This window comes from Lagopus muta, chromosome 5 (assembly GCF_023343835.1).
Source record: "Lagopus muta isolate bLagMut1 chromosome 5, bLagMut1 primary, whole genome shotgun sequence".
Lineage (NCBI taxonomy): Eukaryota > Metazoa > Chordata > Aves > Galliformes > Phasianidae > Lagopus > Lagopus muta.
The window spans coordinates 65,738,875-65,763,272 of NC_064437.1; the positions used below are offsets into that span (position 1 = coordinate 65,738,875).

General features: G+C 39.7%; 1 protein-coding gene across 1 annotated transcript; it reads left to right on the forward strand.

The window, feature by feature from the left end:
• Window positions 1–11,592: 11,592 nt before the first annotated feature.
• LOC125692885 (opsin-VA-like) lies at window positions 11,593–21,266 on the forward strand. The gene is made up of 6 exons (XM_048944037.1): window positions 11,593–11,805; window positions 13,850–14,262; window positions 15,808–16,018; window positions 16,602–16,719; window positions 17,994–18,233; window positions 19,339–21,266. Exons 2-6 carry the CDS (start codon window positions 13,902–13,904, stop codon window positions 19,486–19,488), a joined length of 1,080 nt encoding a protein of 359 aa, XP_048799994.1. The 5' UTR covers window positions 11,593–11,805; window positions 13,850–13,901; the 3' UTR covers window positions 19,489–21,266.
• Window positions 21,267–24,398: the final 3,132 nt, after the last annotated feature.

Consider the following 24,398-nt stretch of genomic DNA (forward strand, 5'->3'; position numbering starts at 1 on the left):
ACCTAGAGCCCAGAGAACACCAGGTAAAATGGCCTTGGAAGGTGCAAGTAGGACCAAAATGGTGTGGTCTACTTGTACCTTGGGGAGATTACTAGAGGCTGGGGAATCAGTGAACCTTCCGGTAGTTAGTACATGGCCAACGGAGTTGGCATACCAGTTTTCATTGCAAAGGGGGCATTAATCATGTCCACGTGCCCTTCCCCCCCTTTTTTGGTACCTGATGCAGCAATTCAGCCACAGATATCAGGCCAAAGGGTGTGGTAACAAAGGCCAGAACATGCCCTGGTACAAGCAGAGGTGTTGACTCAAGACTGAAACATGGCCTGTATCCTACTGTGGTGTGCAGACCTACTTCTCCTTGTATCCATTAAACATCTGTACTACTCCCCTTGAGGTTGTTAAGTTCACAGGACCACTGGTAGGACCAAGGCCATTCCAGCATGCTCCAGTGCCCACGGGGAAACATTGTGACACTCGATGGTGGAAAGCTGAACTTTTGGGGAATGGTGAGTGTGATCCTGAAGTGCTGCTGGTCCTTGAAGAAGATATGCCTTCAGAGGGTACATCAAGTAGTGGCCCAGCAGAACCGCCAAAAAGACTGTCAGTATTGCCTTCAGTGCCTTAACGTCCTATTTCATGTTAGGTATTGTATATGCATCGTAATGTACGTTGCCTTTTTGGGTCACCAAAACAGCAGGAGCTCACCCTACCTCTTGCTCAATGGTGGGTTCATGCTATGAAGGGAAGGAGTGCAGTGGAACTGCCAAATCACAGCCTGAACCAATGGTTGAGCACCAGGTGTTGTTAACTCAGGGAGATCAGGTGCAAGCAATGCACCTGAGGACTGGAAGTGGGAAGTGGGGGAGGATAGAGCTGCCCCTGCTCTCTCCTTCAAGGGTTAGAAGCTGAGGGTGCTGCATCTCTTGAGATCACGCTCCTTTTGAGTGGTAGTCATTGGAAGGGGTGAGTCAATTCACCTTTTGTTGTTCTGTTCTGTATTGCAGGAAAAGGCTCTGTCATTGCCTTTGCTTACCCCACAGTATACAAAAAAAGCTTCTGTAAAGCTTATATAAAAAGGGTAGCAGAAATTCAGTAAGTTTCAAGACATGACAAATGTGCTGTTGTATCTATGCTTTTTCACTATTAAGCTATATTATGTGTATTTAAGAGATACTGTCTGTTTTTTGTTTATTTGCTTTTAATGCATCTCTTGTCTTTTGTTCTGTAAAGCTCTTGTTGAATTCATCATCTTTTCTTGCTTTATTCTTTTCTAGATCTTTACTTGTAGCAATCTTTGTTCCATAATTTTGATGTTTAGGTTTTCTTTAGGATATTTGTTGGACTTCTTTCCAGACAATTAAAAAAGAATAAAAATACTTTATAAAAATCAAAAGTCGGCAAAGTACTGAAGAAGAGTCTTCCCTGAAAACAATATTTATTCTGTGCTTTGCCTTTCCTTGCAGCTTTCTTCCATATTCATTCAGTTTTCTGAAAACTGGTATTATTTATAGAGCTAGCTTTTTAGAAAAGATAATAGGACAGAATTGAATTTACGCCACCTGAGGGCACTGCAATACTATTTCACTTTGTTATAAAGAAAAATACAAAGGGGTAGTGTTTTAAACCATCCCTATTTTTCTGCCTCTTTGGATTACTATCAAATTTCAGAATAAGTGTGCTACTGAAGCAAATGAAAATCATTTCAAAGAGTAGTTGTAGTCGGGTCTCCTGGAAACTGTGTCTTTTTTCTCTCATTCACCAGTATTGTTTCACTGTTTCCTGGGAGAAGAGTGTGATTTTGCAGTGCTATTTTCAATGACCTGTTACCTGTGTGGCAGTGATGGCAGAGTGCTTGGTTGTGCTGTGGGTCTGGGCCTATTTGCTGCTGCTTGCCTGTACTCAAAAAAGTGCAGGGCTGATGTAAAAGCATCAAATGATGCATTCTTGTGCATATATTGCTTTACCAGTGTTTGACAGTGAGAAACAGGAGAAGTAAACCACTCCCCTGTGTTGACACTATTTTGCTTACTTGCTTAGTTTTGCTAGGCTTACCGTCTGTCTATTCCTATGCAATTTTCTCCTTATCTTCTCTTTGAGTCCTCTACAGTAATCTGATATCAATTGCCTTCCTGTTATTTTCCCTACTCTAGTGCAGGGAGCAAGTTATCAAACGTAGTTCAAACAAGAAGGGCAAGCATTTCTATGCCAGAAGGCAGATGGGTTTCTAGACTGAGTGGTTTGGTCAGTGTGCTCCTCTCCTTCAGTAAGATTGTGACAGAGCTCCTCTAACGTGCATCCTTTTGAAAGTACACATCAGTACCTTTTTGCTCAGTTTGTACCAGACAAAACAATTAAATCTTCATGTCAGATACTATGTAATACTTGTAATTTTTTTAGAATAACTAAATGTGCTCTTGCTAGGGGGAAAAAATACTAAGATGATTTGCTGAACTAATGTGGGAGGCTCCCATAGCTCTAAAATAAGGGAGAGGGCCATCAAAACTGTCTTGAGCCAAAGTAGCTTTCTAAGGTATTCACGCAGTTCCATGATAGAAATTACTGGATTGACTTTTGTGCGTGCAAGTTATTGCCTCTCCAAGTGCTTAAGAGCAAGCTGTCGATGCGAGTGTTCAAAGGGCTCGTGACAGCTGTTAGCACAGTTCTGAGTCATGAGCAATCACTACATTTTTAAACAGTTGTTTTAATGGTCCGTGAGTACATTCAGAAATAATTCTGGAGGTAGCATTCTTCAATGAAGCAACTAGTATCATGTCTGTATAATGCTCCTAAGTCATGTATGCTATTTGGATTGACAAAGAAATGCTGATTTATTTTTTTTTCTTACATATTTGTGTCTATAAGCGAACAAGCTTAGCTAATTTTCCCACGACAGGAGTTCTTGGTAGTTCTATAGTGTACTCAGCAGTATATGGAATAGACTACTCCAATGCAGTCGGCAGGAGCAGGGAGGTGATTGTCCCTCTGTACTTGACAGTGTCGAGGCTGCTTCTTGTGTGCTGTGCTCAGTTCTGGGCTCCTCACTGCAAGAAAGTCATTGAGGTGATGGGGTGCGTCCAGAGAAGCGCAAGGAAGCTCTGCACGGTCTGGAGCACAGGGCTTATGGGGCTGAGGTTGTTTAGTCCAGAGAAGAGGAAGCTCAGGAAGACCTCACTGCCCTCTGCAGCTCCCTGAAAGGAGGTTGTGGCATGGTGAGGGTCGGCCTCTGCTCCCAGGTAATGGCAATAGAATGATAGGTGATGTCCTCACTTTGTGCCATGGAAGGATCAGATTGGATGTTTGGAAAAATTTTTTCTCCAAATAGTGATCAGGTGCTGACACAGCTGCCCAGGAGGTGGTGAAGTCACTGTTTCTGGGGGTGTTCAAGAATAGCTGGCACTGAGGGATGTGGTTAGTGGGCATGGTGGGATGGGTTGGGATTGGACTTGGTGATCTTAGGGGTCTTTTCCAACTGTAATGATTCAGTGATCCTATGAAGGTATCTGTGTGTATGGGAACTGCTGAGTCACGGCCTGAACCTCTGATTGATCACCTGAGGTGAGCCATGAGTCAGCCAGAGGAGCACAGGTGAAGGCAATTCACCTGTGCTGCCGGAAGGGGTGGAGCCTGGCTCCACCCCTCCTGGACCTATTTAAGAGCTGGCTACCAGAGGGGAAGGATCTCTTCTGGAGATCCTCCTCTTTGGTATCTTCTAGTGAGCTCAACCCAAGGGTAAGCTCTTCTACTTATTCTCTTTTGTGATCCTTGTTTGCTTTGCCTTACTCTTTTGATTATATTGCAATTATAACATCTTGATATCTATTGATTATACACAATTGTATTGTGATTATAACATCTTGGTTATACACTGTGCTATCTAGAAATTTGTGTGTTCCACCTCAGGGGCATGAGTTGAGACTTGCACATAAGAATGCGCACTGCATAAGGCTGGCCAGTGCTTCAGTAGTTTTAGTAGTAGTAATATTTTAATTAGCTTTGAGTTTCTGTTACTTCGGTTCTTTACTTTGTCTCAGTGTAATTGGAAATTAGGTTACATTTTCAGTTATGGGGTTAAATATATTAAAAAAAAAAAATTAAACTATAAACCACGAATACACTTATGGGTAAAAATACTGCAGAAAACATGGAGAGAATATAATCACAAAAACAAGGTGGGAAACTAAGATTTAAGTCCCCCTAAGAGGAAGACAGTAGGCAGAGATGTACTTTCATGCTTACTAATAACAGTATCTCAGCTTTTATTCTGATGTTTGTTGAAATGAAAGATCCAAACTCTTTCACAAAGCTGTAGAGAATGGTAGCTGAGAATAGGAAACGTGAAGGTAAAGATGCAGCAGAATAAGCATCCTGTGTACTTCCGTCGTGTTTCTCAGCTCCAAAAAAAAGCTTTGAAAAAAAAAAAAGTTCCATAGAAAAACCACTGAATGAAATAAATGTTAATGCAGCTTTTTCTTTTTGCAGTGTTTTTTGATACGTAATTTGAGCAACGCTAGTCCTGTGATGTCTTGTCAGCATGGAACACTATGCTCTGTGTGTAGTTGTGTAACTTTGGGTCAGCACTGCAGTAGTCTCCAAGTTGAGTTCAACAACCTTTGTAAGTCCTTTCCCACTGGAAAATTTTCTATTTTAAGAACCTTTTTAACAGCACTGTCTATATGTAAAATCATGAGGCTTAAATTTACTTAGATACAATCTAGTTTACACTTTCTACCCTCTTAAGTGACCAATATCTTTTTTTTTTTTTTCCATGATGGCACTAATTTTTCATTTGATGTTCAATTTGTCAAATGAGTGATGGCAGTAATCCTTTCTTTTGTACCATTTTCTTCACCTTTCCAAGTCGTGTTTTTTTGTTTTTTTTGTTTTTTTTTTGAGGTTAATCCCCCACCGCTTCTTTGCTTTTTGTTCTATAAAGATGGAAGATTGGATTTATTTCTACTTAATTGAATGTAAAATTGTTCAGAAATATTCTAACAAGTTCAGATAAGCTGAACTGTAAGTACTACGTGCACCTTGTAAGTTCTTATGTAGGACATAAGGTCTATTTAACTGTTGATGGTATAGAAAAAAATCTTTGTGCTCAAGTTTGCAAGGAGCAAAGAGCTGGCTAACAAAATCTGTCATTAAAACAGGTGTTAAGTCTAAGGCTCAGACTTATACCTTTCCTCCTTATAAGAAGGTATGGAAAGAGTTCAAAAGGACTTTCTCAAAGGAAGAGAAATCAGAATGACAAGTCAGAGGAAGGCAAAGATCATGCATTTTTAAGGAAAAAAATAAAAGCCTCCTCTACCTACACTTGAAATATGTGAAATTATATCCTAGCTTAGCTATAGAGCGGTACAGAGAGGAAGATGTCAGTTAACTCTACTTAGTGCATACCTAAATTGTATGGAAAATGAAATGTTTTAATACCCACTATCGTGTAGTAGGAACTTATCTACAAGCATGCCAGAGTATGCAGGCCACTTCCAAACTGGAAGTCACAAAATGTTAGTGCTAAATCAGATCAGTGTAATCTACTTATGAGTCATGCATCAAGTTGCATAATGTCGGGAGCTTTTTCGTGAGTTAAGGAGCTTACATTGTGTTGGATCTCAGTCATGCCCTGCCTGTTCTTAGTGGACGTTTATCTGTGTTCATGGCAGCTTCTGCTTTTTGTTTCTCCCCATGATCTTGCAGGAAAATGATATGGTGGGATACAGTACTTATAGAAGAGTCAAGATCAGGCAGTGCTTTGTCACATTGCCTTTTGCTATGGCAAGTTCACAGTTAGCTTATCCTGCATCCCTGCTTAAGAAAGCCTCATCTGTCAATACACCCTCTGCTTTTCTTCCCAAAGCAATCATTATAACAGGTTTGATGGGATCTCATGCTTAGATTGTGCCAGACAATTTGTTTTGATTTAGAAATAATCCAGATCTTTCTGCAAGCATATTACTTGCATTCTGAAGCTCTGCACACTTCTGATATTGTGGATCTGAAAGACTGCTTCGCAAACCTCAATTCACTATTTAATATATGTAGAAATCTATTACTGACATCTAAGGGTAAAAGGCAAAGCCACACTTAGTCTCATGGATTGAGTAGGAGTTTTGATTGCATTTTGGTATAGTATCTAAACGAGAGGCAAAATTAAGGTTTTTCTACACTGAAAACTGATCTCTGAGGAATTTATGGATTTTCAGTATATTGCAGAATTGTCTTTTAGTAGAGTCTGCATCAAACTTGCATACTGATTTGCATCTAAAAAACCAGGAAGACGATGAAGGTATGTAAATAATGAATTACGGCAAAAAGAAGTACAACACTGACAAGTAAGACTTGTTAGATAAGTGCTGGCTAGCCAGTGTAAACTGCAAGCAATCCTAACATCAAGATATGCATCAATATTTGTGCTTGTGTTCAAGGAGGTAGTCCTGGAAGTGCTGGCAAAAGCATGTAAATCATGCCCCACCTTGGGAATATTCATACAGGGAATGCACAATGTTGTCTGGAGAAAAATTAATTTTAAAATCAACAGTGAAGGTTATAAACAACTTCTGTTCCATACCCTTCCTTCTCAAATTAGTGAGCTTTGTTTTCATAGAATTACTGAATGGTTAATGTTGGAAGGGACCTCCAGAGATCATCTGGTCCAACCTCCTGCTCAAGCAGGGTCACCTAGAGCCAGGGACCCAGAATGCTGAGCTTGCAACCTCAAGCTTCTGTTTGTGAAGGGCAATGACACAGAGCTATGATTTTGAAAATTATTACAAAAAGTGGAATGTTTGGTAAACAAGCTGGCTTCATGTTACAGAGCTGAATGTTCTATGGTATTTTTGGAGATGTATGTGCAAGATGACTTTGTTAGAACTAAACTATCAGTGCTGTTCAGTAATTTTTAATGTAAATATAAACACAGCATTCAAGAACTAGAAGATAGATATTTGTGTAGCTTTATCTGGCTTGCAAGGTCTGTTTGCAACAGTATGTGTAACATGTAATGTTCCAGAAATAATCAGATAAAACCAGACAAGCAGAACACCTCCTTTCAAATGGTTGGCTTCCCCTTTGATAATCCTATCATAAATACTTTAAGAAGTCTGTAATGAATTCACCCAGCATGAAAAGAATATTTTTCTAATAAAGCAGGGGCTGTACTCAGGGATGGACACAAGACTCCAGTGAGATCCCAAGTCAAACTCCTGCTGAAGATGCAAAGAACTGAAACTACAGCATCTTCAGAGACCCCATAAGCATTCCTTTTATACAGACCACAGTGATTCCATCCTGCTGCCTCGTGGACTCGATATCAAACAGATCAAGTTCTGTTTTTTCTCATCCTCAGTTTTGCAGTTAGTAACACAGGAAAGTAATGACTAAATTTAAACCATGCACTGAGTAGGATGCAAGAGATAAAGTTGCTCATGAAAAGAAGGCAGTGGATGTAATCTTTCTGGATTTTAATAAGGCTTTTCATACCATTTCTCACAGCATCCTTCTGGTTAAATGGTCCAACCAAGATATGCAGGTTTCTGCTACATTGGTGGCAAACTGGCTCAACAGCAGGTCTTACAGGTTATAGTAAGTGGGACTGTACCTGGCTAGTGACCAGTCAGTAATGGTATGCTTCAGGGCTCAATTCTACGTTTTTATCATCATCCTGGGGGGTTAAATGCATCTCTATCAAGTTGAATGATAATTCTAAACCAGGAAGTGTTGGGAGTATTGGCTGATCCTCAGCATCACAAAGTTCACCACAGGTAAATGCTGAGTTCTGTGTCTGGGTCAGAGTATTGCTGGGCACTGGGACATCCTGGGAGCTGAGCGGCTGGAGAAGAATCCCTTCAGGAAGGGAGCTGAGTGTGCTGGTGACAGCTGGCTCAGTGTCCCTTGGCAGTAAGAGGGCAAATGGCATTTTGGAACACAGTAAGGTGTCCCAAAGGTGCAGCATGAAGGGTGAGACTGGGTATCCAGAAAAATGTTCTTATCGTGAGAGTGGTCAAACAGTGGAACAGATTTGCTAGCAAGGTAGGCCTACCGGCTGTGATCAGCATAACCAGTTGACAAAGTGTTTGCAGGATCTGACCCATTCTACTCTATTTTGGAAGAGAGGACTTCTAGTGAATTTAAGATAAACTATGATTCAGATAGTTGTACGTAACAATTCAGACGGGTAGATCTGGAATAGATGCAGAATCTCAATGTTAAAGGAAAAAGAGGCAGAAGAATGAGAGGCGTTCACTAGGACGTTCTGCTCTGGCCTGGGATGCTTATCTTTTCACAGCTGAACTCCTTGCTCCTTGTCATTTTTCCAAAAATCTTAATGATGGTGTCCTTATGCTATGTGATATTCTTTCTGGAAAAAGACAAAAAAAAAAAAGAAAGTTTGAAGATTGCCTCATTTTTACACAAGGCAGAACACATGGACTAGAATTTTCCACAGCACTTGATTCCCTCTGGGCTAGCTACATTTTCTTTGTTTTTTTTTTTTATTCCTTAAATACATGCACTGCAGTAGCACTAGTGGGCTCCACATAAGCGCCTTAGCACTGCTGTGCAGGAGCAGTGGTCTGGAATACTTCCTGCATTGTGTATGCTGAGTCCATAGAATCTTAATGGAGATGTGGATATTGTGGTGACAGTCATCCTCATGTATTTTTTCAGGTTGTGGTTATTAACCACTTGCATTCTATAAGCCATAGAGAGAGGTCTATGTCTGAATATGCATCACACAGCTGCTAACAATGTGTAGGCTGGACTGGATTGTTCCTGCTTCCAGAAGTGCTAGACTGTCTCTATAACTGAAAGTGTTAGCCTTGTGTGTCAAGTTAGATAAGAGGCACTAATAACAATCAGCAAAATAAAATGTTTCACTGGCAGGCAAATTAATAAATAAAGATGACTGCTGAATCTAACACCATCAAAACAACCAGCCCACAGCAGGGAGATTGGAGTCAGATGATGTTTAAGGTCTGTAGGCTTGTAAAGGAGGCAACAACCATAGGGAGAGGGACGCTCTGCTATTCTTCACTGAAATTCTATGCTCGAAAACCTTTTTTTTGTGATTAACTCATTTCTGAGAAAGCAATCTCCAGTCCTTACTGTGGTTTGTGTGTGTACCTGAATCAGCTGTAAGCTATAGCTACTTGAAGTATCAGAGCAAGTGAAGGATTTAGGTTATCTTGTAGATACCCAGGGCCCAGTTAACCTTAAGCCATTAAAATTGGTGCTGCTGTTATTAATACCTGAGCTAACAAGTATATCTATATGTGCAAATCCAGTTTTCTGTTAGGCTTCAGACCATTGTGTTTTGTATGAATTGCTGAAGATGTTTGTAGGTTTTGAACTTCTTTTTAAACAGTTGTCAGAGACGTTTCTGAACAGGCTAAATTTTTTTTTTTTTTTTTTTTTTTTTTTTTGCTTCTGGATCATCTGACATACTTCCTTATCAGAGTGGTTTAATTTTCTATATCTGTGAGAGAAGAATCTGGGAGTCTTGTCTTTGCATCCTACTGTTTCCATGTAATTTGATCTGCTGTTTTCTGAGGTCTGTAGGGAATAATCCACTCACAGAGAGTTCTCGGGATGAGAAGGGCCTGCTTAGTGCCATGCTTGGTATTAGTTTCATTTCAGTGACTTCAGATCTTTTTTTCCTGTGAGGACACGTTGCATATATCCTCTCAACCATTCTCCTCACCTACCTGCTGTGTTTTCACCTTCTCTCTAAATTCAATCTTTGTAATAGCTCTCTTCCAGAGGATACTGACTGACTGATGGGAATACGGCTAAATGTGAGCTTTGTGCTCTTAAGTGCCCAAAACAGAGTCATGTTCTTTTTCCTAAATTTATATTAAAGTTAAAGGACAGAAGGCAACAAAGTTCCTGTCGTGTCCCGATGCCTGAGGTTAATGTCAGAAGTCCAGTATACTTGATGCCATGGCTGAGGTTGACCTTCTGCACAGCTGTGTGTTCATGATGAAGATTGCTTGGGGACATATCCCTTGTGTGTTCCCATCTCTCCTGTCTGCGCACTGTCTGCAGCTGAGCATTATCCTTCCGTGGTCTCACCTCTGCTGTGCTGGGTCCTATGCTGTCAGACTTCTCAGTGCACTTAGCTACAATAAAATGATGGAAGCTACTGACTGCATTGTTTGTTTGTTTTTACCTTGTACCTGTAGTCTTTGGGAATGATATCTAAACATGGCAGATTTTGAAACAAAGTTAACTTAGATGGGCTTTCTTCCGTATTAGTCAATCTGTTTGACTACTTCAGGGCAAGTCAGCCAAATCCGGGAAGGAAAGAGAAGAGGGTCATGTTTGTCACTGTTGCTCAGTAATGGCTTAGAGCTCAGGCAAAGATTACAGTAATGAGCATTTGATTAAAAATGTCAAAGCCTTAGATAGCTTGCAGCTCTGGATGAAATCTGCTTTGCTTACTTCGTAGTGATTGGTCTGATTTTACCCCCGCTGATAAGCACTTTGTAACCTGAATCAACAGCTTTTCTTTAAGCAAAGAAAACATGGCTTTGCTTATGTTTTCTTTTTATACGTTTTGTTGAATTGCTCTGTCAAGTTGTGAAATGTGACTAGGTTTTGTTTTTGAGTGGGAATGTTACAGACAAGTGAAGTTTGCTTCAGTGCACGCATTGAGCGTTTTCTTGCACTTCTTCCATAGTCTGAGGCACGTGTTGTCTTTCCACGTGTGGGCAGCCCAGAGCATGGCTGGCCCGGGTGGGTGTCTCCAGCAGACCTTCTGTCTCTGTGGATCAGAACATGGTCCCAGATGTCTCCAGTCCCTTGTGCTCCCACTGCTTCTCGACTGGCAAAGTCAGCATCTACTGCCTATGCTGATGGAACTGCCAGATAAAACTCCTTACTGCAACACAGCCAGCTTTATAACTGCAATGTAGACATAATCTCATTAACCACTGCATGTCTGACATCAAGCATTACAGAAATAAGAAGACTTATAAATGTAATCACTCTCTAAAATCACTTAAGATGAGGGCGAGGGTCTATCTGAATGTTGAGCTTTCAGCTGTGATGACACTTGGACAAGTTGTAATTTCTTTCTCGTTTCAGTAAATATAAATATGATGCTGAATGCAAAACTGAAGACTGAATTTTGACTTTAGTATCTTCAAATATTTGGTCTCAATCCAGGTTTATGGCAAATCCTATTTACTGTCTTCAGGGACTGCAAAATAGAAAAACGATTTTGATTTATTTCGTAACAAACTTTTTTTCCCAATGATAATTAAGGCTAAAGATTCTCATTGATGTAATCCCCATCAGGATGGTAGGACTGCTTGTATAATTCAGTTCTCTGAAAGAGGTTTTCAGAGTAGGAAAAAAAAATACTCTTAGATGAGAACTATCACATGAGCAGTATTATTACTTTGAATTACCAAGTGAACATAATGGACAACAATTTGCACAGATCATCTGGTTGATATACAGTTTCTGGAGAAAAACAATTGAGGCATTTTCTTGATCTTTATGACCACACACATCACTTTCAAAGCACATTTACTTTATTGCTTCTTAACAGCTATTTCTTTTATTGAAGTTTTAACAGATTCATCGTGTGAATGCAGATGGGTGAAAAACAGTCAAAAATCTGTGAAGAAAAACTTTCAGAGTGACATTCAGTCAGAACTGGTAGAACTATCATTGCCTTTTACTTCATTATTCTTACGCAGTACCGAAGGAACTGAGTTTAACCGTGCTTTGCAAAGCAGTCAGGACTGAAAGTCTTACCTGCTCATAGGAGGCTCCAAAACTGGAAAAGGTCATTAACAGGCGGTAAGCAAATGCAGCCTGCTTACAAGTTATCTCCTTTTCCTGTGCTCAATATGCACTTCTCTATTAGAATTAATTGCTTATTCTTCATTAATAGAACACATTTTATTTAGCTTGCACCTTTTTAAATACTGTCAGTTAATGAAAATCCTGCAGTTATCCTGGTGCTTGTCCCAGAGCAGCACACTGGAAAAGACTGCTTTTCTGATAATGACTTTTGCAGTGACTCTTGCTTGTTCAGACTTCATTTATAAGGCATCTTCCTACAGAAGGTTCTGCATCAGATTATAGGAATGTACTTCAACACATCTATAATCTTACGGTCCTGCACTCTGCTTGCTCCTTTGTAGTTAACACTGAGCCATTTCAGTGAAGCCAGGCAGCAGGAGGAGAGTACTTATCTAAATTTCCAAAGGTTTCACTGAACAGGGGACTCACACACGAGTTTCAACAGTCTAAAAGAAGAAAGGCCTATATTGGTAGTAGATAAACGAGATTGATCAAAGCAGTTCTGATTAAATACAACTATGAAGTCTGCCATTGAGTTTTGCAGGTGCTCTCCTTTACTTGTGTAACCTGATAATTAAAGTTTTTAGGTTTATAATGTGTAGTAATTCCTATGCATAAATTATAATTTCTGCTGAATTTCTGATTTAAAGTAAATGCTTATGCATTGCCTTTAACTTCTGTTTGCGTGTAAGCCATAGACTGGAAAAGCCTGTATAGAAAGCAGAAAAAAAATGTGGCCTTACTGTGTTTTTAAAAATACTATAGTGTGTGTATGTGCTGAGTTCTTATATTCTCATTAGAGATATGCAATTGGAATGGCATTATGAAATACAGCATACTGAAAAATTAATATAAAGACAAATAATGCCAAAAATCAAGCACAGACCTCTCTTGCTGCTGTTCTTTCATTGTTGCTTTTGTCACGTTATTTTAACAACACCCAACAACTCTAAAGTGGTAGGACTGATTTATGTTGGAGGTGTTTAAAATTTTACTCTACTTTGAAGAGATCCCTTCAGCTTCTTTTCCTTCCTTAGTGCTTCCCTCCCTCCAAGCCCAAGGTGCATTCACTCTCCAAGCCATTGGAGAACCTGGCTTTTCCTTGCCAGCTCCTACTGGCTTATATGGCAGCTCTTCTACAGCAGTTGCAGTGAGCTGTGCCAGCCACCAGCTCCTGTAGGTGTGCAGCATTCCTGCTCCTGGGGCAGCTTTCATGCTACACATGGAACTGCCTGGCAGGAAAGCTTGCCCATCCCAGTCCTCAAAGCAGTTTAAGAAAATCTGCTGTCCCAGCTGGGTATTAGTGCTTATTAACAAAATTAGAAAAAAAACAACCAGTGTACACAGTGTACAATTCAAGCTTGTTTCTCTCTACCCAACTTACCTCCTGGCTACACTCTTAGTTACAAACAGAAATGAAATGTATGTCTGTGCTGTGTCTGATAGTAGAATTTCTCTTAATTTCTAAATACCACAGAACTCTAATTTGAAGCTTTGTTGCTGGGGCCATGAATTAGCCTGAGACATGAGCGGGTTAGAATGCAGTTTCCCTTGCCAAGTTTATGGCTGCTATGGTAGTCCAGTGTTAATCTTTTCAGGGCAGTCCTCCTTCAGTCAGACAGGAGCTTCCCCCTCTGCTATACTCCCAGCAGTGCAAGATGGGGGGAAGATCGCTCCATCCTCACTGCTGACAAAGGGAAAGCTTTGTTTTCACTGTGCTGGAGGTCAGGAAATGATCAGGCAAACGTTTTGGTTTTTCCCACTGAATAGGAATGGTCTGATTTCAGCACTGCTAGTAACTGCTACAGAAGGAGGGAAACAGCAACTGCCATAGCTGGCTCTTATTATGAAGACACAGCATCGGCTCCAGCTGGAGAGAGGCAGGAGATTGCCAGCAGAGAAGGGCAGAAGGCACTCCAAGAGATTCCCTTGCGTATCCCTCTTCCCATATTGTTTCGTGGACCCTTACCAGAAAGCAGAAGCATGAAGAGTTTGCTTATATTTGTTTTCTCCTTTTAATCTTGAATGTTCTTTACAGATTAAAAACTTCATTATTATCCAATATTATTTTCATTAGCGAGGAGGAAAAGATGGATGTATTTAGAGCACTTGGAAATGAGACGCTGTTGTCCAATTCCTCTGGTCCTGCTCGATGGGATCCCTTCCACCGTCCTTTGGACTCCATCCAGCCCTGGCACTTCAGGCTTGTGGCAGCAGTGATGTTTGTGGTGACCTCCCTGTCTCTTGCTGAGAACCTGGCTGTGATCCTGGTAACTTTTAAGTTCAAGCAGCTGAGACGACCTGTCAATTATGTTATAGTGAATTTGTCTGTGGCTGATTTCCTGGTCTCACTGACTGGTGGCACCATTAGCTTTTTAGCCAATCTAAAAGGCTATTTCTATATGGGGCGCTGGGCTTGTGTACTGGAAGGATTTGCTGTCACGTTTTTTGGTAAGCTTAGTATTGTTTGTAGTTGTATCTTGTTTTCCTTCAGCTTCCTTCGATGCGTTTCACTATCCTGCAGCTTCCTAAATCACTGACCTTGCATGCCTGTGAACGCACTGGATCTTTTCCAGTTATGTGTGTTCTGTGGAGGATCTCATATGAGTGAATAATGCGTATCACTGTTGCTGTCATACGTCAGCCTTTTACTGCTTCTGTACTGTTCTCTGAATATAGTTCATATAATGAGAAAAAAAAATGCTAAAAGAATGGCAGTAGTTGCAGGGAAAACAATGTGATTTTAAAAAAACAGACACTTCATTGTTTAATTATTTTCCAGGTTTGTCTCTTGGTGTGTGAGTATTTGGTTAAACAAGAGAGAGAGAACAAATGGCTGTTCTTAAACTATGGACAATATTATGTCACTAAAACATCTTATGTTAGCTGTCCTGCAACTGTTCTGAGGAGCCATGCTGTGACTGTGGCTGCCACCCCCCTTATTTGCTTTTCCTGTGATTCTTTCTCTTGGCTTTGTTTTCCAAGTACGCAAAACATATTGAAGTACTCTAAAAGGGAAAATAAATCATCACCAGGTAGTTCACTTTGTAAATATACCTCTACAGGGTAAACAGAAAATTAGTTTAAAGTGGAACATCTAATTACATTGACATACAAGTTCATTCTTACCTCCCACAGGGCTTTTGTGTTGCTGCCAGCTGACATTTCGGTGCTGTTTCAGAAGCTGTGTAAAGCCATTCTTCTAACTGTCACTTCTCTGAGTCAAATGCATTGCTGATCCTCAGCTGAAAAGGAATTCCACTTTTGCTCTCAGGCTGATGAAGCTGCCCAGAAAAGTTTACTGTGGGAGATGATGGTACTATGATGGTTTGTGGCATGGAAGGCATGTCCTGTAGAGTAAGATCAGACTATTTCAAGATTTTGGTGATCACCCAGGTGATCCGTCCCAAATAAACTGATATTTTGATGTTATGGGCAGCATTCTGTTAGGTTAGAGCTTATGACAGTCTGAAATATGACATTTTTTGCAAAGATAATGTTTTGAAGATATACCTTCATTTGTTAGTTTGGAAGCTACACATAATGTGCAGTTCTTCAAAGTAAAGCCTAGCGGAAGAAGTAATTGTGAGCTAAGAAGTGCAGTTAGAAGCTTAGCTTTGTAGTCATTATACCAACAAAATGGACAAGTATGAAAATCTTGTGCTCTTAATGAAATATTAAAGCAACACGCATGATTTGCCCATCTTTTGAAAACCTGTCTTGCTGAAAAATGTTCCTGATGTGGTAAGTAGTCAAACGTGGCCATGAGTTGCCCAGAGAAGTTGAACTGGAAAGTTGAAATGAAAAATGAAAAAGAACCTGACTGGATGTAGTCCTGGGCAGCCTGCTGCATAGATCCTGCTCGAGCCGTGTCAGACTGGTCTGGATGACCTCCAGAGATGCCTTCTGACCTAAATGATTCTGTGACTGCAGTGTGGGACGAGGTTTGCTTTTCAGTAAGCCTATTTGATTTTGATGCTGAGTTTTTTACTGTAGGCATTGTGGCTCTCTGGTCTCTTGCTCTTTTGGCTTTTGAGCGGTATGTCGTGATCTGCCGCCCACTGGGAAATATGCGCTTGAGAGGGAAGCATGCTGCCCAGGGAATTGCCTTTGTGTGGACCTTTTCCTTCATTTGGACCATTCCACCAACCATGGGTTGGAGCAGCTACACCACCAGTAAGATTGGGACTACCTGTGAGCCTAATTGGTAAGGCCATCCTTGCAGAATGTGGCAAAGTTTAAACTTGTAGCTCATGACTTGTTAAGGGCACAGTTCCAAAGGAAAAGGTTAAGGATGATGGTCTTCTCTGCCAAAAAAGAGGTAGACAAAGATAACAAGAAAAGTTTCCGGGGTTAAAAATAATATTTTCTAAAACATTTTCCTGAAAAGAGGAGCTTTCATCTCTAATGGAAGTAACTGTTCCATATGTGGGATTTGTTTGTTTTTGTCAGGATTCAAAGAGAAAAAATAGATTTTCAGAAGACTGGATGAAGCCCTGAGCAGTTTGTTATAGCAGCGTAGCTGACTGCTCTTTGAGCAGGAGGTTGGACTACACGTTTCTTCCCACCTAACTCACCCCATAGTTCTTTTGGTTCTGTGCCCATGATCTTACACAGAAAATCTTTCCTAGCCCAGAGGAAGGGAGATAGCCATGGGCTGTCTCTGATTTGACTAAAGCTGCATGTGGGTATTTTGATTAAAAACAATTGATGAAATTACTAGTGACATCTCTGACCACTTTGAGAAAATAACCATGATATATACATGATGTATTCTGTGTTTTATACAGGTATTCAGGAGCTTATAATGATCGTTCCTACATTATTGCATTCTTCACTACCTGTTTTTTAGTGCCTTTATTGGTAATTTTGGTATCCTATGGGAAACTGCTGCAGAAGCTAACAAAGGTAAGAAGAAGCACTTTCAAGTTACGTTTTTGAAATGTGTATGTATGCAAGCACCTGGAATTTTCACATGTAGATTTCCATAAGGATCAGACATAAGCAGACCTGTTTCCAGGCAGCAAATGTACTCACTTATGTCTTGATAAAGAATTATTTTTGCACTCATTTTTATTTTTTAGTTTAAAAAATGAAAAGTAGATCCTGGAGGCTGTGCAAAGAGTAGCTTAAAATGAGGGCTGAGTGTTCCCAGTGTCCTGTGAGGGATATTGTGTGTGTTTGTAGATACCTTCACCCCAAAAAAAGGGGGAAAAAAAAATGAACGGGAGTTATGCATTTGTTTTTGTTAAGGATTTCTCTTTTTTTCAATTTAAAACTGAGAAAATCAAATAATGCAATGTTGATAATAGCTGTTCAAAGTTCAATTAAAAACAAACAGGCTGGGGGAAAAAAAAAAAAAGAAAGACCAAACAAACAGTAGTAAGGATCATCTGGTCCTTGATGTGATGCTGCAAGCACTTCTTTCTCTTGTGCTCTAAGTTACATCTTAGTCACTTAGTGCACTTTGCATCCAGGTCCATCGAGGGCAGGGCTGCAGACCCCTAAGGCTGCCTGGTAGAGCTGTGTGTTGCACCTGCCAGGGCTGCAGGCAGGTATTGGACTGCTCACCATACTCACCTGCCCAGGTGTGACACCAACAGTGGGAAACGTGTGACCCTGCTGAGCGAGACTTGTGACTGAAAATACCGCTGCTAATTACAGAAATGTATGTAGCACTACTAAAACACAGAAAAAGAAGTAGGAGAACAAATCAACTAGTTCAAATAAAAGCATGAAGACTAATGGAGGACTAAAATAAGCAGGAAAGAATCAAACTTTCCCCTTCCTCCTTTCCATCTTGCCTGGAGGATCAGTGCAGTGCAGAACCAGTAGTAATTATTCTTTCGACAGTCTTTATACATCGTTTTTAAATGCACCTGTGTTCAGGACTCTCATTTAGTATTATTGACAGATAAGCAGCTGTTGTGTTTCTTTCCAGAGATGACAACACTTCTGCTGAAAAGGAGGCTGGGTTGCCCTCTACTTAGGTAGCGTGTTTATGAAGAAGTGCTATAGAAGTGCTATATGTTTTTTGGATTGGGAATATCTTATATTTGCTCAGCACCTAACAGCCTTCACTGATCCCTGACAACTTGTACATATGATCTCATCGTTATCGATTTCCACTGTATTCACTCTTTGAATGCCTTGTTTGTTTTCTGGAATTCTCTGTCTTTAAGGTGTCAGATACACAAGGCAGGTTGAGAACTGCCAGGAAACCTGAAAGACAAGTGACTAGAATGGTGGTTGTTATGATCATTGCTTTTCTGATCTGCTGGATGCCATATGCCACCTTTTCTATCCTAGTCACTGCATACCCTTCCATTGAACTGGATCCTCATCTGGCAGCAATTCCATCTTTCTTTTCCAAAACGGCTACTGTTTATAATCCAGTTATTTATGTGTTTATGAACAAACAGGTACTGTATGCTCTCAGAGTGTCTTTAAAGTTTATATTTTTAGTATTTAGTATTGTTTTGTAATGAATAGTTTCTCTCCACCTTATCAGTTAACCAGCATTCCATATCCATAATTTAGATTTTTTTTTTTTCATCACTACATGTCTACTTAATGCATAGAGTTTTGTGCTGTGTTTCAGTATTAAAATATGAATACTAGTAATCATTAGATTTAGGTATTGGAAAAGAAAATCAACTCTTAGTGAACATCAACTATTCTAGTTTTCTGTGAGAAGACTCTTTTTCCAAGACTATCCCATTATGTTTCCATAGTTATTTTGGAATGCAGTGCCAGCAAATTGCTTCTGAGGTTCATCAGGGGAAATGCTGCATCTGTGGTTGCGTGTTCAGAGCAACTTGCAGCATTGCTTGTCCCTGGGTGACGGGGTCTTCTCTGGAATGGGGTCAGAGAAATGGATGCAGAGAAGTACTGACAAGGGATGAACCAGAGGGGTCGTGTCTGAGCCAGAGGTAGCAAGTATGTTAGAACCTTGAACAGATGTGTGCTGTGAATGTAGGAGGGGGTGGCATCAAGCAGAATACTGGGGTATAAAGGAAAAGAACTAGAATATCAAAGTGAAGGTTGAATGTGAAGTGATGAATGCATTTATTGATTTAGTCCTGCAGTGACAAACAACTATTGGTTGTCCCACATCCTGTGGGCAGTACCCTGATCTCCCAGTGCATGGCAGATGTACACTCGTCTTAACCTGCTCAAGGATATGAATGTGATGGAAACAAACCATCATTGAATATCTAGGTATTAGCATATGAATGCAACTTGTGAGCCTTCAGAAATGACCAATTCAATTCAATTAGATGTGGCTAGCAACAAGCATAAGAGGAAAATGATTTTTTAGACTGAAGCATTCTAGCAGTTTGTGTCTTTTCAAATTCTCAGTTCTCTGTGGTGCCACAGGTAAATGTATTTTATGGAGCTATTTCTGTATATGACCAATGGACACAGACAATTTCCAAGACTTCTAGTGAAGAAAGAAAAAATAGGAAAATGTTTTTAAATTCCTCATGTGTTTTGATTTTTCTTGTTTGTTGTTTCAACTTTCAGTTCAGGAAGTGCCTGATACAGATGTTCAGGTGTAGTGCCATAGAGTCTGCAGAGTCCAACATGAGCCCAACTTCAGAGAGAGCAACGCTCACCCCAGACAAAAGGGGCAGTCAGTTGTCGATCATGGCAGTACGAAGCACCATTTCTTAGAGGAAAAATGGAGATGAACACAGAAACTGCAATTCTTTTGCTCAGCTGACAGCTTCAGGAAACAAAATCTGTCTCTTGCAAAAGGTAGATATGATCGTTAATGCAATACAGCAGTGTGTTTCCTCGTTACCCCATCACTTCATACTAAAGATGTCATTGGGGCCATTGTGCTCTGTCTCATAGACACTAACTTTAAGATTCTGAGCTCCCAAGTGCATATAAGAGCTGCTTGGCTGTGCAGTTGCAGTTGAAGACCAGCCAGAAAGTGAGTCCCTTTCTCTGTGTTTGTCTTAGCAATCCTACTTGCCCCCTGGTGTAAAACAATGGAAGCCCAGCATTATTGTGCTGACACATAATACAGCAAAGAAAAGAGTTTCATTGATGACTGCACCTTAGTCAGCTGGGCAAAAATATGAAGTGATGCATGGCTTCAGTATGTTAATGGAAAATGAGTAATATTTAGCACACAGCTGACTCAAGCTCAACCACACAGAGATGCATGGAGACACAGGCTTGAGTGCCTTTTGATTTGTTCGGAAATTTCTACTAAAAAAGCAGAGGAAGCATGAGGTCTCTGCACTTATGTCTATCCCAGATGAGAACCTCATTCGGGCCACTAAATTTTCCAACACCGTGGATGAGCTATGCATATTTCCAAGGACTTTGTTATTAAGAGCCATTCATATTCTTTATGTCCTCTGTGCCAAGAAATCTGTACTAATGGCAACTTTGAAATAAATCAACTAATGCCATCCTTTAGTGTGTGTGGGGGTAACAATCTTGTACCTATTTGTCAATTCTCTTTATTAGAGAAATTTAGTTGCAAGGTATAGCAGAGTATAATACTTAAAGAGTATTCTTAAAATAACTAATTTGTTTAATTTTATTTACACGATGCTCTTTGTCTTAATGCCAGATTAGAAAAAACAGATAAAATTTGGATTATTTTCTTAGTAGAAAGGTTGTTCACGTTCCCTGATTTCATTTTAGAAGGGTTAGATCTAAGAATGGGAGTTACTCTACAAATTACTTGAGCTGCATGTGTGAGAATTCATTGCAAGCCACCTGTGGTTCTGATACTCATCAAATTTCATTAGATAGTTGGCTTTTACAATATAATTTTAACCTCCGTAAACTTGAATTTTCACAGTGCTCAATATTAAACCCAAACTATAAACCTCATTATGAAAGCTACATCTTTGCACAATTCCTGTTCTTTACCACTAACTCCATGTTATCTACATCAGAAAAGTCAATACATGTATAAGGCTGTTAATTTTTTTTTTAAATATTCTAAGACAGGAGAGTTAAGACACTGAGTTATTATTTGTTTGCACACCTTTGTGTTCATTAGTTTGTTTTTAAAAAAAGAATCTTTGCATTTAAGACTCACATTTTCTCTTTCAAGCATACTTTGACCTAGGTTAATCACACGTTAATGGTATGAGACATATTAAATCATGAGGAACTGGCAGTAGTGTTAATATTTAATTAAAAGCAACAGAAGTATTTTATGTCCTGAGAATTTGAGGAAATGTATTTTTCTGTACATGTGAAAGTAAAGCATCAAAACTTAAGTAACGGAAAAGAAAGGCACAACATGAAGATGCATGGAAAACCTGGGAAAATAATAAGTTAAAATTGTTTTTGCAACGTGATTATCATCTGTGATTCAGAATCTGGTGACACAACACAGCCAGCCCTGGCAGCAGGGGTGGAAGCAATTCACCTGTGAGACCAGAAGGGGTGGATCCTGGCTCCACCTCTCCCTACTCTCATTTAAGGGCTGGCAGCCAGAAAGGAAGGGTCTCTATGGAGAGATTACCTCCTCTGGAGTGTTGGGTGAGCCCTGATCCTTGGAAAGGGGTAAGTGTTTCCTCTATCACTTGGTTGTGACTGCTACCTTTCTTGGGTGATCCAAAACCAGTTGAAGGCAATTATATCTGTTGCTACTTATCATTTCATTATCCTTTATCTTTGTCATCTTAATTCAAGTTACTCATCATGAAGTTGTATAGGTGAGTCTTTTAGAGTATTGCACCAAGGAGAATATGGGTTGTTTCTATAAATAAGTTGTGATCAGCAGTTTGTAATCAAGGCAATGTCTCCACTAACACACTCAGTACATAAATAGATAGTGTGAAGTTGGCTGTGGGTCACATTTCCATTGCGCACGGTGAAGTGGATAGTCTGACATGAGGCTTTGGATTACTGCACTCAAAACATCAAAAGGTTGGTGATGTTTGACATCAAAAAAATATTCATAGAGCAACTTTAAGGCAATATTCACATTTCAGCCAGAGAGCAGGCAAACAACTTTGGCTAGTTGGTGAGGAAAAGAGAACTGCAGTACAAAGGGAAAAGAAAGGAACTGTGAAATTACATGAGACTAAACTAAAAAGTCACGACACTGAGCCCTTCCTCCTTTTGGCTCATCGTAAGTGCTAGAAAGAGAAGGCAAGGTTCTCTCCAGCTCATATAGAGGAGCCCTTAATACATATATTATAACCACCTGGATCCCTCCAGTCAGAAACCCTGAACTACTATCATACAATTTTTACTTACAGTTTTAGCTTCTGTGAGAATATCTGTTCAAAGAAGGAGTGAATGTGGCTTCCCAGAGTACAGGAGATGGTCTTGCTGTGGATGATAACGGGTTGATGGGAGAAAAGAGGAGTAGCAGCCATGGAAAAATCTCAGGAGAGATGATCAGAAAAACAGTTTTGGATATAGAATGTTGAAAATAATTGTGAAACATGCAGAACAGAGGCTGGCTGAAACAAAGGGTTAGGAAATATGGAGATATATTAGAAATAAAAGCCACAATTTGTATAGTCTTAATGTATGAACCCACAGGAGTGGAGGCTTATGTTATGCAGGATAAAGAGGACAGTGAAACAAGAGACATTCTTGTGTCCTGAGCAGACAGGTCAAGTATTGAATACTGAGGAAAAACAGCAGGGTGTGATGGTAGGATGGAAAACATTAACAGTACCACGAAAGATAAGTGGAAAATACAATCTGGAACACTGAGTTCATAGACGTTACAGCACTTGCTGAGAAGCAGTTTGTCAGGATTAAAAAAGGGGTGAAAGTCTGACAGGGGAAAGTGGAATTTGAGGCGTAGAAGTAGGGCATGGTACATGAAATGCCACTAATTTCCAGGAAGTGAAAGACATGAGATGGTGGCTGGAAGCAGTGGTATTCCCCAGCAGCTTTCTGAAGAGATCTAGTTTATCACTGTTAGGGGAAGTAAGTAGCAAAGCAGAAGAAATCGAAGCAAAGAAAGCGTATAAGAGAAATAGAAGCAAGCACTCATTCAGTTCATCATGAATTAAACGTTAAAAATAGCTAAGCAAGATCTAAATTATATGCAAGGGCTCATCATCTACAGCTGCATTCCTTGTGTGAAGCCCTGTCTTGTGTTCTGCGTGTAACTTGTGGCCTAGCTACCACTGCTAACATTTGATTGCACTCCTTTCACACCACTTCCTCTAGAACTTTAATAGTTTGCATTTACAGTTGTCTTATATCATCTTATCTCCATATTAGACAAGCGCTTTGACGTGCAGCAAGCATAGATGTAAAAATGTAGGCTGCAACAGAATGACATGAAAAGTAGCTCTTCTAGGAAAACAGGAAATTAATATTAGAATCTAATTAATTCTTCTTTCATGTGGAGAATCAATTAGACTTAATAGGACCATGGAGGCATCACAAATGTTTTCTTTCCATCAAATGAAGCCTACGCTGAACAACCACTAATTAATCATTCTGATAAAGCACAGTATCAGCACTTCTCACTGTCTGTAACTCTTTTTTTTTTTTTTTTTTTTTTTTTCCCCTCATTTCCCCACTTCCCTGCAAGTATTTTCTATCAAGGGCAAGATTTTGTTTGGTTTATTATTATGAAAATTCCCATAATTGTGGGAAAAATGCATTTTCCTGAAGGAATTAGTTATTAACATCTGCACATAAGAAAAAATGTTTTTTGAAGATGCCTACCAGCATCTACACTAGTAGACTACGCTACCAGCATCTAGTTCCAGCACTAATATTCTGTATCTTAAACGTGATATTTTATCTACTGAAGGTTCCTATCTTTGATACAACAAGGAACAACAGAAACTGCGGGAGTTTTTGTGTTAAAATATTCAGTATCATTTCAGGAGGACAGTTATTTTTTTCCCATTCTGTTAGAGTGCTTTTTAAAACGTGTCAACATCTTGACGTATAGCTTATAGCCCAATGAAACAATATTAGCATTGATAGAAAGCATTATAAAGTTTGTACAAGTTTTTCAATGTAACAATAACAAAAAAAAAAAGAAACAGATTTACAATAAAAATGGGAGCATGAGATGGCATTCTTTCAGTGTTCATTTTTGGGTTTTATTTTTAGTATAATAGTCATTAAGAGACGCCATATGCGTTAGGTACAGGGCATGAAGGTTTCACCATAAGCACTGTTTAAGTTACGCTGTGAATGCTGTTAATGATCTTAATGATTTCATGACTGGAATGTATGATTGCAGCTGAAAACAATATGCTTGCATACTGTTTTGATAAACTGCTTCTTATGTCCTTGAATTTTCATTTTACCACCAAGAGAATGCCTAGAAATTACATCAGTTTCCTAGATGATGCTGTAAGAGATGTTTCTGTTTCTCAAAATTAGCCAGTACAACACTATACCAATTCTTCTGCTTTGTGATCACTTATTAAATTTTAATTATGCAACCTAGACAAAGTAACTGTCCTTCCTGTAAGTCTTTAATGGTATTGGGGGATAACTACTTTTTGGTTTTAGTTAAAAGTATCAGCAATAATCCATTGATTTGTTTATAATGGAAATAGCACTTTTATTTTTTGGAACATAAATTACGGCTGTAGTAAGAGCTACTATTTTGC